The 13,640-nt window shown below is 54.5% G+C and overlaps 1 protein-coding gene and 1 gene segment (V, D, J or C); one reads left to right on the top strand and one right to left on the bottom strand.

Annotated features, from left to right (window-relative positions):
* Positions 1 to 291: 291 nt before the first annotated feature.
* Positions 292 to 4,040, bottom strand: LOC142595302 (T cell receptor alpha variable 4-like). The segment is given in 4 exon segments: positions 292 to 360; positions 1,160 to 1,443; positions 2,136 to 2,155; positions 4,012 to 4,040. Coding segments are annotated over 4 exon segments (402 nt in total).
* A 1,885-nt stretch (positions 4,041 to 5,925) lies between these two features.
* On the top strand, positions 5,926 to 6,662 carry LOC142595226 (feather beta keratin-like). The gene is made up of 2 exons (XM_075722949.1): positions 5,926 to 6,004; positions 6,355 to 6,662. Exons 1-2 carry the CDS (start codon positions 5,926 to 5,928, stop codon positions 6,660 to 6,662), a joined length of 387 nt encoding a protein of 128 aa, XP_075579064.1.
* The last annotated feature ends 6,978 nt before the right edge of the window (positions 6,663 to 13,640 follow it).

The following is a 13,640-nucleotide window of genomic DNA, read 5'->3' as shown; positions in this document are numbered from 1 at the left end:
TGTCAATACCTACTAGGTGGATGGAGAGGAAGCAATGTCAGGCAATTGTGTACAGCTTGAAGTGAGTCAGCAAGGTGAGATCCGTTTGTCCTCCCTTCTCCTGACATCGCGGCATCCAGAGCTCCTCCAATACATCAACCTCTTTCCAACGTTCTCGCTCAGCCAAGGGGACCGTGGCTTTGTGTGGAGGATGGTGCATGAAGAGATGTCGTTTGGATCATGTGCATTGGCTGAGCTGGTGAGTGAAGCCTGCCCAAGACATAGAGCAATGACGTGCAATGCCTTGCACGTTTAAGGAGAGCCAGATGAAGGGGCATTTCTCTGCTCTTTAGCCACATGAGACTTCTGGTATGTAAATTCCTAAGGAGGAAGAAAGGAGAGAAAGGGATCCTTCAGATGGGGGTTCAGCTCCATCTGTCTTAGACACCCACTTGGGGACGAGATCGGTTCTCCCCTAGAGAACTGGTCAAGAATCCTCCCTCCTCTGCAGGGAGAGCATAGATTAGACCCTGCATTTGTGCCGGCTTCTTTCTCAGCAGAGGTGCCTCGCATGGGATTCAACTCAGAGGGATTTTGCCTTCAAGCACTGAGGCATGGATACCTCTGCCCTAGTTCATATGTCCAACTTATTCATCTGAGCTGCTTGCTAGACTCCTGCCTGAGTCCTCAGAGAGCCCTGGCACTCCTGGAGGGCTTTTAGCCAGGTGTGTAAGGCAAGAGGAGCCATGTGTCCCCAGTGCCTTTTCTCTGCCTGTGGAGAAAGACGCGGGGGTGCTCTGAGGAGCTGAGAGAAGAGTATTTCATTGTACATCTTTCAACTCGGTCAGCATCTTATTTTCTGCGCCTGCACCGTGTCCTGCTGAGGAGGGCAGGAACGGAGCGGCTGGGTGGGCACCTGGTGCCCAGCCAAGGTCAGCCCACCCCATGAGCCCAGGCACTGACTGCAAGGAGGACCTGGGGATGCCGGTGCCGCTGTCGATGCCGAAGCCGTTCCCAGGACCGGTGGCGATGGCAGTGGCGGTGCCAGGGGGGCGGAGCGGCAGCGCCCCCTGTCGGTCCCGGCCGGGGCTGTCCCCCCGCCCCCCACACACACGCCCGGCCCCGCCCGCCGCGGTTCGTGCCCGCCCGCAGCCCCGGCTCCTCTCCCCGTGCCTCCCACGCCGCAGTAATACACCGCCGCGTCCCCGCGCCGGGGCCGGGAGAGCCGCAGGGCGCTGGACCGGCGGTCTGCCGCCACCGACAGCTGCCCCGGAGGGTCCTGCACTTCCTTGGAGCCTTGGTTAGCAAATGCGATGAATGTGAGGCCTTGGCCCGGGAGCTGACGGTACCAGTAGATGAAGTCAGTGGTCCTTATGTTGGGGTGTGAGCAGTTGATGCTGATGTCGGTTCCCTCGGTGGTCTCTGCCGAGGGGTCCTGCTGCACCTGGGCTCTGCCCACAGCCACTGCACAGAAAGGAGAAGGCAAGCCCAAAGGTCATCAAAGATCACCCAGCTCTCATTCTCCCAGAGAAACTGTTGTGAAGAGTGGCAGTGAGACAGAGCCAGACTGGAACGGATGGAGAGCTGTTCAGCTGGGATGGAGAGTGATGCTAGTGTGGGTGTGTGGAGTGAGGGGAAAAGGCTGGCAGGGATTTTGGAACTGATGCATGCAGAGATGGGAAGAAAGTCAGGTGCATGGATGGATGGATGGACGGTGAGAGGGAGAGGTGACGGGAGAGTTGGGTGTGTTCCAGTGAAGGAAGGAGGGCTGAATTCAGAACAGAAATAAAGGCTGAATGCACGTGGGGATGAGAGGATGTATGGCGCGGTGCAGGAAAGCAAACCTGTGCCCACAGCTATGAAGGAAGCAGAAGGAGAGATGAGAGAGGGGTCTCAGAGCAGGAAGAGGGGTTAGGGATGGTAGATGCATGGAGAGATGGCTCAGAAGAGGGGTGCATGCACGGATGAAGAGAGGAAGAGACAGTAGAGTAGTAGACAGTAGTACCCAGCAAGAGTGGGTGTTGTAGTGAAGGAGGGCTGAAATCAGGGCAATAGTAAGTGCGGAATTACCCGAGGCAAGAGTGCGTGCCCGGAGAAGCGGGCGCACGTGCCAGCCAAGTTGTGATGGTAGAGATGATGGGAACAAAGGAGGCTACGTAGGGGGGACTGCAGAGCTCTGGGAAAGGGGGAGCAGAGAGGGCAGAGAGGCCGGGAGGGGAAAGAGACGGTGCAGAAGGAGAGGCCCGAGCTGGCGCTGGGCTCCCTGGGGAGCAGCCCGGGCACAGAGCCTACCCCCCCGCCACCGCCGCCAGCCCCGCGCACCCAGCAGCACCGCGGCCAGCCCCGCCAGCCCTGCGCCCCGGCACCGCCGCATCCCGCCGCTCCGCCGCCCGCGCCTCGCTGCCCGCCGCCAGCCCCGGCTCTCTGCTCCGGCCGCGCCGCCTCCTCTCCTCTCCTCTCCTCTCCTCTCCTCTCCTCTCCTCTCCTCTCCTCTCCTCTCCTCTCCTCTCCTCTCCTCTCCTCTCCTCTCCTCTCCTCTCCTCTCCTCTCCTCTCCTCTCCTCTCCCCTCCCCTCCCCTCCCCTCCCCTCCTCTCCTCTCCCCTCCCCTCCCCTCCCCTCCCCTCCCCTCCCCTCCCCTCCCCTCCCCTCCCCTCCCCTCCCCTCCTCTCCTCTCCTCTCCTCCCCTCCCCTCCCCTCCCCTCCCCTCCCCTCCCCTCCCCCTCCCCTCCCCTCCCCTCCCCTCCCCTCTTTTCTCGCCGCCGCCGCCGCCGCCGCCGCCGCCGCCGCCGCCAGCTCCGCCCCGGGGCTGAGCCCTGCGCCGGCGCCGCTCGGGGGCTCGCCCGGGCTCCCAGTGCTCAGCGGCTCTGCACGGGCACAACTTTGTCTCCTGCAAGCCCACTCTGCCCGTCCCCTCCCACCAACAACAAGCCTGCCCAGTGCCCGCTCCAGCCTGCGGCAGCTGCAGGACCCTCACCCGCCACATGCACCAGCTTCCCAGAGCTGCCTGCCACCGCAGGGGCTGCAAAGAGCAGCCACGCATTTCCTGCCCAGGGGAAGGAAGGAGCAGGCTGCAGAGCCTCCCTTCAGCTGCCTCTCCCCAGTGCCGGCACAAGGCCTGACAGCTCTGCTGAGGCCGAGGGGGTGTGAGGACAAGTGAGCCCATGGGCGTGCAGGGCTCAGGGAGGGCTGGTGTAAGGGTGGGAATCTCAGAATGTAGGTGAGAAGGCACCTCCAGTGGCCGTCCAGATCACCCCCCTGCTCGGAATAGATCCCATTAGATCCAGTTACTCATGGTCTCATTCAGTCTAGGTTAAACACCTCCCAGGATGGAGATTGCACAACTTCCCTGCAAAACCCATTCCAGTTGTTCTTACTTCTTTTAGCTTACTGCTGAAGCAGATTTCTCCATATCCCAGCTGCTGTCCAGCGTCTCTACTCCAAGAAGGCCCTCCCTGTCACCTGGGCCAGATGCTATGTGCACCTTCTCTGTCTCCTCTGATCAAGCAGCTGTAGAAAGGAAGAAGATCTCCCCTGAGCCACCTCTTCTGCTGGAAGAGCAGACCCCGTTCTCTCAGTGTCTCCTTGCATGTCATGTTTGACAGCGCCCTACCCTCCTTGGTGGCCTTTCTTGGACTCCCTTCAGTATGTCAATATCCTTATTGGACTGCGGAGCCCCAGCCTCCATGCAGCACACTAGATGGCATCTCCAATGGGACAGAGGGGCAGGGACATTTTCTTGCACCTGCTGGCAACACTTTGACTAACACAGCTCAGGATGCAGTTGACCTATTTTACTGCAAGGGCACGCTGTGGTCTCGCGTTCAGCTGGCTGTCTACTAAAACCCCACATCTTTTCCTGTGCATCTGCTTCCTAGGCAGCTAGCCACCAGCCTGCATGACTGCATGGGCTGGTTCCTCCATCAGATGCAAAACCTTGCCCTTGCTCTTTTGAACCTTCATGACGTTCCAGTCAGCCCATTTCTCTACGTTCACAACTCTGAGCCTGGCAGTCCAGCCAATTTTCCACCCACCTTATCAGCCTCTCGCTGAACCCATTCATCGCCAATTTGATCATCAGGGTAGTATGGGAGAGGTGTCAAAGGTCCTTCTAAACTCTAGGTACACACATTCCTTGCCCTTCCCTTCTCCACAGTTCCCGTTACCTCATGAGAAAGAAATGAGGTTAGCCCTCAGCTACATGAGACCCTCAGCTGTGTCTCCATGGAGAGGGGCATCAGCCCTGGCTGAGCTCTCTCAGCAGAGTTTCCTGGCACTGATGTCACTGAGGTCACTGCAGGGAAGGGGGGAAGGCCTCGACTGCACGGTCTCCAAGTTGGAGCTGAGCCCAGGCAGACGGACATTCAGGAGGGGAGATGGGCTGAGGAACTTTACACAGTGCGGACAGCCCTTGTTGGAAAGAGGGCCTCTTCTCAACATGCCTGTGGGACAGCACCAGGCTTTGGAGAATGAGGCCCCAAACGCAACGTCCCTTCCCTGCCAGGGGCCCTTGCTGGGCACTCAGACTGACATTCCCATGTGGGACATGATGGCCCTGGGGGCTCAGCAGCAAAGCAGTCCTCAGTTCTTTGGCTTTCCCTGTGCAAGCCACAGGGCCTCTCCTTCCAATCAGAGCACAGCGACGTCACGCTCCATGTTCCTTTCATTCCGTACCAGTTTGGTCCAAGGTCTGACAAAATGCCAGGTCGACGGGTGGCACAAGTACATTTGGCATGGGCTTAGACATGAGAGGGGGCTGTCCCCCACCCCAGACAGTACTGACACGGCACCGGAAGCAGGTGGCCAGCATGAGGTGGGCAGGATTCCTCAGCCTTTCTCCATGCCCACAAAGCAAACCCCATCTTCCTGAACTCTTTAACAGTGGGGAGAGCTGCTGTGTCCTGGCTTGGAGAGGCAGGGTGGAGGGACTGCCAGCCACGCTGAGGCACTCCCAAAATTTTAAACTGAATTAAGCTAAGAATCCAAACTTGTGTGAAACCATCCCTGCTGTGGCCTAAAATCAGCAGCAGTGGAGCGTGAGCTTTGGAGGGGGTAGGAAAAGGAGGTCTCAGGAGGCAGGGGCTGCATTTCTGTGCCTCTTCCCTGGACAGATCTCGTGCAGGCTGCTGCCATCAGCACTCAGTGGCACTCAGGCTCCTTCTGACCCTGGGAACATGCTGCTCTGTGGTGCTCATGGACAGGGCAGAGGAGAGTGTCCCTGCCATGAGCGGCACATCCCCTCCTGACGAGGGACACAAAAGGAAACACGCACACACACAAGCTCAAGCACATCAGTGTGGAGTCACAGACAAATTTCTTCTCCTATGTGCTTCCAGGTAAATCTGGCTGCAGATAAGTGCACACAGGACAGGAACACACGTAAGAACGCAACCAGTTATGGGCTATGCTGAGGACACCTGGGGACAACTGTGGCAATGCTAGAGCATTGTGGGGAAGGACAAGGCCCCACGCATGCCCATGGCATCACCTGTGTGCTCACAGACTGCACAGAGAGGGAATGAGTCAAAACAGGCCAGAATTTTTTCCTGAGGGCAGTGTTAGGCAGGATGAGTTTAAAACCTAGCAGACAATCCATTTGGACATGCGGCTGAGGATTGCTGAAGCCTCTTCCTGAGAAAGACACTTCAAACAACCCCACCAGAGTGACCCAGGCTGATGTCATTTGCCTGGCCTGAACCCATCCAGCACTTGAGCTGAGTCTTCTGCCAGCACTGCTGCATTCCTGTCCTACAAATGCCGCGGCCTTTCATCCAATTGCTCAGAAGAAGCCTTCACTGGGAAATGGGCATGGCACAAATCTGGAAATGAAAAGGCATCAGTGCAGGAAACAAAGCACAGCCCATGTCATTAGCTGCGCTGGTTTGCATTCAAGATGAGCTTGTCCGAGAATTGCTACCTCTGCCGCGGGTGCCTCTGGTCCTGCGGCAATGAAGGGCAGGTATAAAAGGCAGCGCAAGTGCCTGCTCTCTCATCCACTTCTCTTGCCTCCTTCTGCTTGGGAACCAGGTGAGTCTGAAGCCCCTTCTCCTCCTCTTCCAAAGTGTGATCTCTCCTCGATGTACAACTCATCCAATATTGTCTTTGTCTTGAGCTGGGCCCTGGAGCTCCTTGTCATGCCAGAGGATTGCGGGGAGATTGTGTGCTAGAGAGAGTCTGGGATGTGGCTGAGGGAGCTCTTGGGTTAAGAACTAGGAGAGAGCAATGTGGGCCAGGCTTCATTTTGTAGGACAAAGAAGACCGTGTGGCTCCTGGCACTGCTTCCAGCTCCCCACTGAGTAGTGGCCTTGGCTGCTCCTAACCACGCCTGTGCTCTGCTTCTTCCCTGCTTCTCTCCCAGGTGCACTTCTGACTTTGAGACATGTCCTGCTATGACCAGTGCCTGCCATGCCGGCCTTGCGGCCCGACCCCGCTGGCCAACAGCTGCAACGAGCCCTGTGTCAGGCAGTGCCAGAACTCCACCGTCATCATCCAGCCCTCCCCCGTGGTGGTGACCCTGCCTGGACCCATCCTCAGCTCCTTCCCGCAGAACACCGTTGTGGGCTCCTCCACCTCTGCTGCTGTTGGCAGCATCCTCAGCTCTGAGGGAGTGCCCATCTCCTCTGGGGGCTTTGACCTCTCTGGCATTTCCAGCCGATACTGTGGCAGAAGGTGCCTCCCCTGCTAAAGATTCTTGGGAAAGCCCCAGGGAGACACCTTGAGGAACTCAGAACATGGTAATGAGCACGGGATCGAGATTTTGGAGGTGTTTTCAGTATAGCTGAATGGTTTTGCCTTGTTTCCCCTTTTCTTTGTTTGCTTTGTATCCCCTTGGCAGCAAGGTCCCACCAAAGCCAGCCTGGTGGGGACCATCTGGCTCCTCTCCCTTGTATGGCACAGGCAGACGGACGTCATGCAAGAACTCTCCATGGACAAGGACTGCAGACTCTAGGCTGCCTCCGGGGCTCCCTGCACTGCTGTCCTCCACTCAGAGTGACATTATTTCCCTCTTTTGCCTCATTAAAGTTCTGCTGCATTCAGGCCTGGCCTCCATGTGGTCCTTCCCTCTGTGGACACTCCCCAAGGTGCCAAAGGAGAAGGGTCTTGCTGAGGGGTGGAAGCAGGTGAGGGCACAAGGAGACCCTTCTCCTTTCACAGAGGAATGGGAGGGTTTCACACGCTGTGGTGGCTCCTCTTTTGGGCACCATCCCTGGGAGCTGAGGAAGTCATCCCTGGCTGCTCGTGGCCATCAGGCCTTGCCTTGCTGTGTCAGTGCCCACAAATGGCCAGAGAGGCAGGAGGTGGTGAGGGATCAGCAGCCCCATGAGCTCTTGACGAAGGGCATTGCCTTTGCTATGGCCAGAGCTGCACTGGGGTGGTGGGTGAGGCTCGGGGAGATGATTTGCTTTGCAGAATGGAAGAGTGTTAAAGCAGGGAACAGCCTTTGGGATGGTCCACAGCTGATATTCCACTCTCCTCTCCCCTCCAACACCCAATCTCAGGGCTATGGCCAGTAGGCATGGGCAAGAAGTAGCAGGAAAAAGTCTTCCATGCTGCTGAATGCATCAAGGGTGGGAACTGGAGCTAGGCATGGGAGATCTGAGGGCAGTCAGCACAGAAATGGGGACAGTGAAATGGTGTGTTTCTGACAGAGATCAAATTTCTCTGATACAGCAGATTCATGCAGGAGAATAAATACAGGATTTTAGTTGGAAGGGACCTACTATGATCATCTAGTCCAACTGCCTGACCACTTCAGGGCTGACCAAGTTAAAACATCTCATTAAGGACGTTGTCCAAATGTCTGTTAAACATTCACAGGCATGGGGCATTGACCATCTCTCTAGGACGCCTGTTCCAGGGTTTTACCACTCTCTCAGTAAAGAAATGCTTCCTCATGTCAAATGTGAACTTCCCCTGATACAGCTTTGAACCATTCCCACGCATGCTGTCGCTGGATACCAGGGAGAAGAGATCAGCACCTCCCTCTCAGGAAGCTGTTGAGAGCAATGAGGTCACCGCCCCAGTTTTCTTTTCTCCAGACTAGACAAACCCAAAGTCCTCACCCGCTCCTCACAGGACATACCTTCCAGCCCTTTCACCAGCTTTGTTGCCCTCCTCTGGATGCATTCCAGGACCTTCACATCCTTCATAAATTGTGGGGCCCAGAACTACACACCATACTCAAGGTGAGAACGCACCAGTGCTAAGTACAGAAGGATAATCACCTCTTTTGACCAGCTGGTTATGATACTGCATTTGGTGCACCCCAGGATGCAGTTTGCCCTCTTGGCTGCCAGGGCACACTGCTGACTCCTATTGAGCCTGCTGTCAACCAGCACCCGCAGATCCCTTTCTGCAGGGCTGCTCTCCCAATTTATACTTGTGACCAGCAATACTCCATCCCAGGTGCAGAATCCAGCATTTGGTCTTATTACATTTCATGCCATTAATGACTGCCCAGTGCCCTCTTTTCTAGATCCCTCTGCAAGGCCTCTTGTCCTTCGAGAGAGTCAACAGCACCTCCTGTTTGGTATCATCAGCAAACTTGCTCATGGTGCATTCAGCTCCTGCCTCCGGATCATTGAGAAATACATTGAACAGAACTGGCCCTAGAATTGAGCCCTGAGGAACACCACTGGTGAACGGTCACCAGCCAGATGTAGCCTCAGTCACTACAAGATTCTGAGCCCTGCCGTTCAGCCAGCTCTTCACCCAGCGCACCGTGTACCTGCTCATCTCACGGTTGGACAACTTGTCCAGAAGGATGCTGTGAGGGACACTATCAAAGGCCTGACTGAAATCCAGAAAAGCTACATCCACCACCTTCCCTTCATCCACCTGGAGGGTGAGCTTGTCATGGAAGGATTTTCAATTAGTTCAACAGGACTTTCCCTTTGTGAACCCATGCAACTGTGCCTGATGATCGCATTGTGCTTTAAATGCCTTTCAATAGCAGCCGGTATGATCTTCTCCATAGTTTTCCCAGGAAGTGAGGTTAGCCTCACAGCTCTGTAGCTTCCTGGGTCTTCCCTCATGGCCTTCTTGTAAATTGGAGTAACACTGGCTGGCTTCCAGTCAGCAGGGACTTCCCCAGAGTGCCAAGACCTTTGGTAGATGATCAAGAGAGGTCTTGCTGTAACATCCGCCAGAGCTGCTTCAGTTCTCTGGCATGAATGCCACCTGGCCCCATGGACTTGTGAACATTGACCTGACACAGCTGGTCTCTTTCAACTTCGGTGTCCACAAATGGGAAGTCACTCTTCCCGCAGCCTTGGCCCTCTGACTCAGAGGACCGGGCAGCCCAAGGTCTATCAGTATTATTAAAGACGGAGGCAAAAAAGCATTGAACACCTCCACTTTTTCTTCCTCCCTCTTAGTCAGGTGATGCCTTGTGCCTCTTGAGTCACCAACCTCAAGACCATGGTTGAGGTGGCCTCTCCTGGCTCATGCACCATGTCTAGCCCCAAGCTCCTGTCCCCACACCCCAAGGCTGCAGCTCTCACAAACACAACGGTCAACACCCCTAAACCCTGCAGACACCAACTGTCTCACAGCCTCCCAGGCACTGGGGACTTTCTCCCTCTAGCCAAAAAAAGTTATCTCAGGAACCAATAAATGAAGCTTCCTGCCAATCCCATCTCATAATTCAGCTTCTGAAAAGCTCATTGTGGGAAAAAACCAAACCAGAAACAGTCCTTCCACTTAACCATAACCCTTTTCTTCTCAGTTTCCTCAGAACCAGGTGGATCTGCATTTGTCCTCTCTTTACGACTAGCCTTTAAGAAACAAACCTGCCACAGCCATTCCAAGTCCCTGCTCAGGGCAGGTCTCATGAGATCAGGCTGGTCAGGGCTGTGCCCAGTCAAGTCTTGAAAATTGCCAAGGTCAGAGCCTGCACAGCATCTGCTTCTACTATCTAAATAAAACTTCCCAGGGTACCAATTGTGGCTGTTGCCACTTGTCCTGCCAACGCACACCTCTGAGAAGAGCCTGGCTCCATCTTTTCCACATCCTCAGAGCACATACTTGTCGACACCCATAAGGTCTGCCTTGAGCCTTCTTTTGCTCAGGCCGCGTGCCCTCAGGCTCTCTTAGCGCGTCATGTCCTCAAGCTCCTTGACTGCCTTGGGGGCTTCCGCTGGACTCACTCCCACATATCACTACATTTCCTACACATCGAGGAGCCCCAGACTGAACACAGAAGCCCAGGCATGGTCTCATGAGTGACAAAGCAAGGAGAAGCATCACTTCCCCGCGTCTGCTGGCTACACTTTTGCTAAGACCCCTCAGCGTGCAGTGGGTCTGCTTTGCCACAAGGGCACACTGCTGACTCACCTTCAGCCGCTGGACACCAGGCATCCCCTGCCTTCCCAGGTGTCTGACCTATAACCTCTGCCTCCAACATGCTCCAAGCTCCATCAAGAAGATGAAAAGTGCCTGTCCCCAGAAGAACTGGTTGCTCTTCACTCAGGCCTTTGGAGAAAAGTCCTCTTTTGTTTTGTTTTGTCCTACCTGGATGGTCACTTCTGGAGGGAACTGCAGCACAAATTCCTTCTGCGCATGATCTGCAAAGCCATAAAGGTCCTTCAGCTTTGCCTGACTCCATATCCCTCCACCTGTCACTTCATCAGCTTTCTCACTGGGCTCATTCTCCATCTCACTTTCTGTAAGCTACCAAAAGCTGATCCACGTATCTGATCGGTCTGATATTGCAGGCTCAAGGTTCAGCCAATCCCTAGATGCAAGGCAAGAAAACGATTTTCCTTCCTTGTGCTCATTTGGCCAGGGAATAAATCACAGGAGCAATCATGTCTCCTGCTAAGAGCCATTCTCTCCAACAGCAACCATTGGTGGATACCAAGGGAAGCACAAGAGCAAGACAAGCAGGTAGGATACTTCTGCTGAGTATCCACTCCTGTTTCCCAAGTCCCTGGGCTTGGACTTGGCTGAAAAATTCACACCCATACATGTCCCAACAACTTTTTTCACTGGTGCACAGGCTGGGGAGCCACAGATGGGTGGCACAGATGATGTTGCCCTCTGCTTTACAGACAGGCTCCATCCATCCCTTCACGTATCCACGTGGACAACCCCTGGCTGCTTGTGCTGCCCTAGGCTCCAGGACACCACCACCCAGGCAAGCATGCTGTCTAGACATTTTGAAGCCCATCCAAGGAATGCGCGGAGAAGGGATATTTGCCTGTTCAAGTCAGGGGCCTCTGCCATTGTAGAAACGAGATTTCCCTCACAAAAAAGGACTGGGGCTGGTGGTTGACAGCTGGCTGATTAGGAGGCGGCAGTGTGCCCAGGTGGCCAAGAAGGCCAACAGCATCCTGACTTGTATTAGAATCAGCATGGCCAGCAGGACTAGGGAAGTGATCATGCTCCTGTACTCGGCACTGGTGAGGCCGCACCTCAAACACTGCGTTCAGTTTTGGGCCCCTCACTACAGGAAAGGAAGTGAGGTGCTGGAGCATATCCAGAGAAGGACAAAGAAGCTGTTGAAGGGTCTGGAGCACAAGTCTCATGAGGAGCAGCTGAAGGAACTGGAGTTGTTCAGTGTGGAGAAAAGGAGGCTGACGGGAGACCTTATCGCTCTCTACAGCTACCTGAAAGGAGGTTGTAGTGAGGTGGTGTTGGTCTCTTCCCAAGTAACAAGCAATAGAACAAGAGGAAACAGCCTCAAGTTACGTCAAGGGAAGTTTAGACTGGATATTAGCACAAATTTTTTCACCAAAAGGATTGTCAAGCATTGACACAGGCTGCCCAGGCAAGCCGTTGAGTCATCATCCCTGGAGTTTTTTAAAAGATGCGTAGGTGTGGCACTTAGGGACAAGCTTTAGTGGTGGACTTGGCAGTGTTAGGTTTGCGGTTGGATGCGATGAGCTTAACGGTCTTTCCCAGCCTACAGGATTCGACATCATTTTCTCATGTCTGTGTTGAGCTCAAACTCCTGATGCTGCAGGATGGCTTCTGAGCACTGGAAGAGACCTTCTGTGGGGGAAATGGTGGAGGAGGTTGTGCACAGCCCATTGCTGATTCCAGTGAGGATGCTGGTGCCTAGCCATTGCCAATGCTGATGCCGGTGGTAGTGCTGCGTGGTGGGGGAATTGCCCAAGGGCCCATAGGTGGGTGGCCCTGGCCAGGGCTGTCATAGAACCATGGAATCACAGGACTGTAGAATCAAAAAATGGTTTTGTTTGGAAAGGACCTTGAAAGATCATCTAGTCCATCCCCCGCTGCCATGGGCAGGGACATCTCTCCCTAGAATAGCTTGCTCAAAGCCCCAAGCAATCTGACCTTGAACACTTCCAATGATGAGACATCCACACCTTCTCTGGGCAACCTGTTCCAGTGTCTTGCCAACCTAAATGTAAAAAAAATCCTTCCTTATGTCCAATCTAAATCTACCCTCTTTCAGTTTAAAACCATTACCCCTGGTCCTGTCACTACAGGCCCTGGTAAAATGTCTCTCTCTATCTCTCTTTTAAGACCCCTTTAAGTAATATTTCTTTGTCTTTTCAAGCGAGGGTATTTATCTTGAGGCAACTTCATCAGGCCAGCTTCCTTTCTGGTGTCCCAGCCTCAAAATTTGCAGCTGCAGGCCAGCTGGCTCACCCCAGACACACAACCCTTCGCTGACATGTGAGCCTGTCAGGGCAGCACCTCTCCCTGCGCTGAAGCTGGAACTGGTCCCAGGCCTCCGCAAGTGCCCTACGGCGATCACCAGGGATGGGCTGGATCTTGTAAGAGTTTGGCATGACTTTGACTTGCCAGGTGGAGAACCCCTGGAGCTGCAGCAATAGGGATGGTCTCTAGCTTTGACTTTATCTCTCATGCACAGACTTTGCATGTGAACAGGCTGAATGTCCAAAAAAGACCCTGCAGCCTGGACCCAAATACACCCTCTCTCTTTCCTGTAATGACAACTCAGTCAACTGAATTACTTCTGTCCAACCCACAAAAGCCCCAAAGCCCTCTGCTGTCACTAAACCCACCAGGGGTGGCTGGTGCCTGATTTACCTTCTGAGCACTGGGCTTTCAAGGACTTGCGTGAAGTTGTCAGGGGCACGGAGGCAGAGAGCTGGCTGGTGGAGTCCTGGTTCTCAGAGTGGGGAGAGGCTGTGCTTCCTCATGTGCACGAGCATCTGTCTGTGCCTGAGGGCTTATTTGTGCCTGTGTGTTTGCATTTGTGTGTTCACTTGTCTGCCAGTGTGTGTGTGAACAAGTGCATTTCTGTATGTGTATGTGCGGGTGTTTGTGTACCTGCACATTTTTGCAGGTGAGTAAGTGTGTGTGGTGTCAGTGTGCATGTCTGTGCACGCATGTGGGCATATGTGTGTGCATAGATATCTGCGTGTGTACAGGAGCATGCATACATATCTATATATAGCTCGGGTGTGGGTGTGCAAGTGCATGTAAGCACATGTGAACACTTATGTGATAGGAAGTCTGGGGGGTGAATGTGTGTGCACCGACAGGGTTTCCTGTGTAACTGGCAGTGCATGCACAGGTGGTTTTGTGTGTGCTGAGTGAAGGGAGGATGGAGCTCCTGGCCATTCTCTTTCAGAGAGATTGAGCCTCTCTGGCTCTCCTTGCAAACTAAGGCTGGCAGGGATCAGCCTGAAAGCATGGAGCATTTAAGACCCTGCTTGCATAAATG

The sequence above is a fragment of the Pelecanus crispus genome, chromosome 18, assembly GCF_030463565.1.
Source record: "Pelecanus crispus isolate bPelCri1 chromosome 18, bPelCri1.pri, whole genome shotgun sequence".
Lineage (NCBI taxonomy): Eukaryota > Metazoa > Chordata > Aves > Pelecaniformes > Pelecanidae > Pelecanus > Pelecanus crispus.
This window is presented reverse-complemented; position numbering and strand designations above follow the sequence as displayed.

Excerpts from the sequence above, each read along its gene's own strand:
- LOC142595226 (XM_075722949.1), top strand. The coding sequence starts at position 5,926 with ATGAAGGGCAGGTATAAAAGGCAGCGCAAGTGCCTGCTCTCTCATCCA. Across the intron at positions 6,005-6,354 it reads TCCTTCTGCTTGGGAACCAG|ACATGTCCTGCTATGACCAG; the intron begins GTGAGTCTGAAG and ends TCTGACTTTGAG.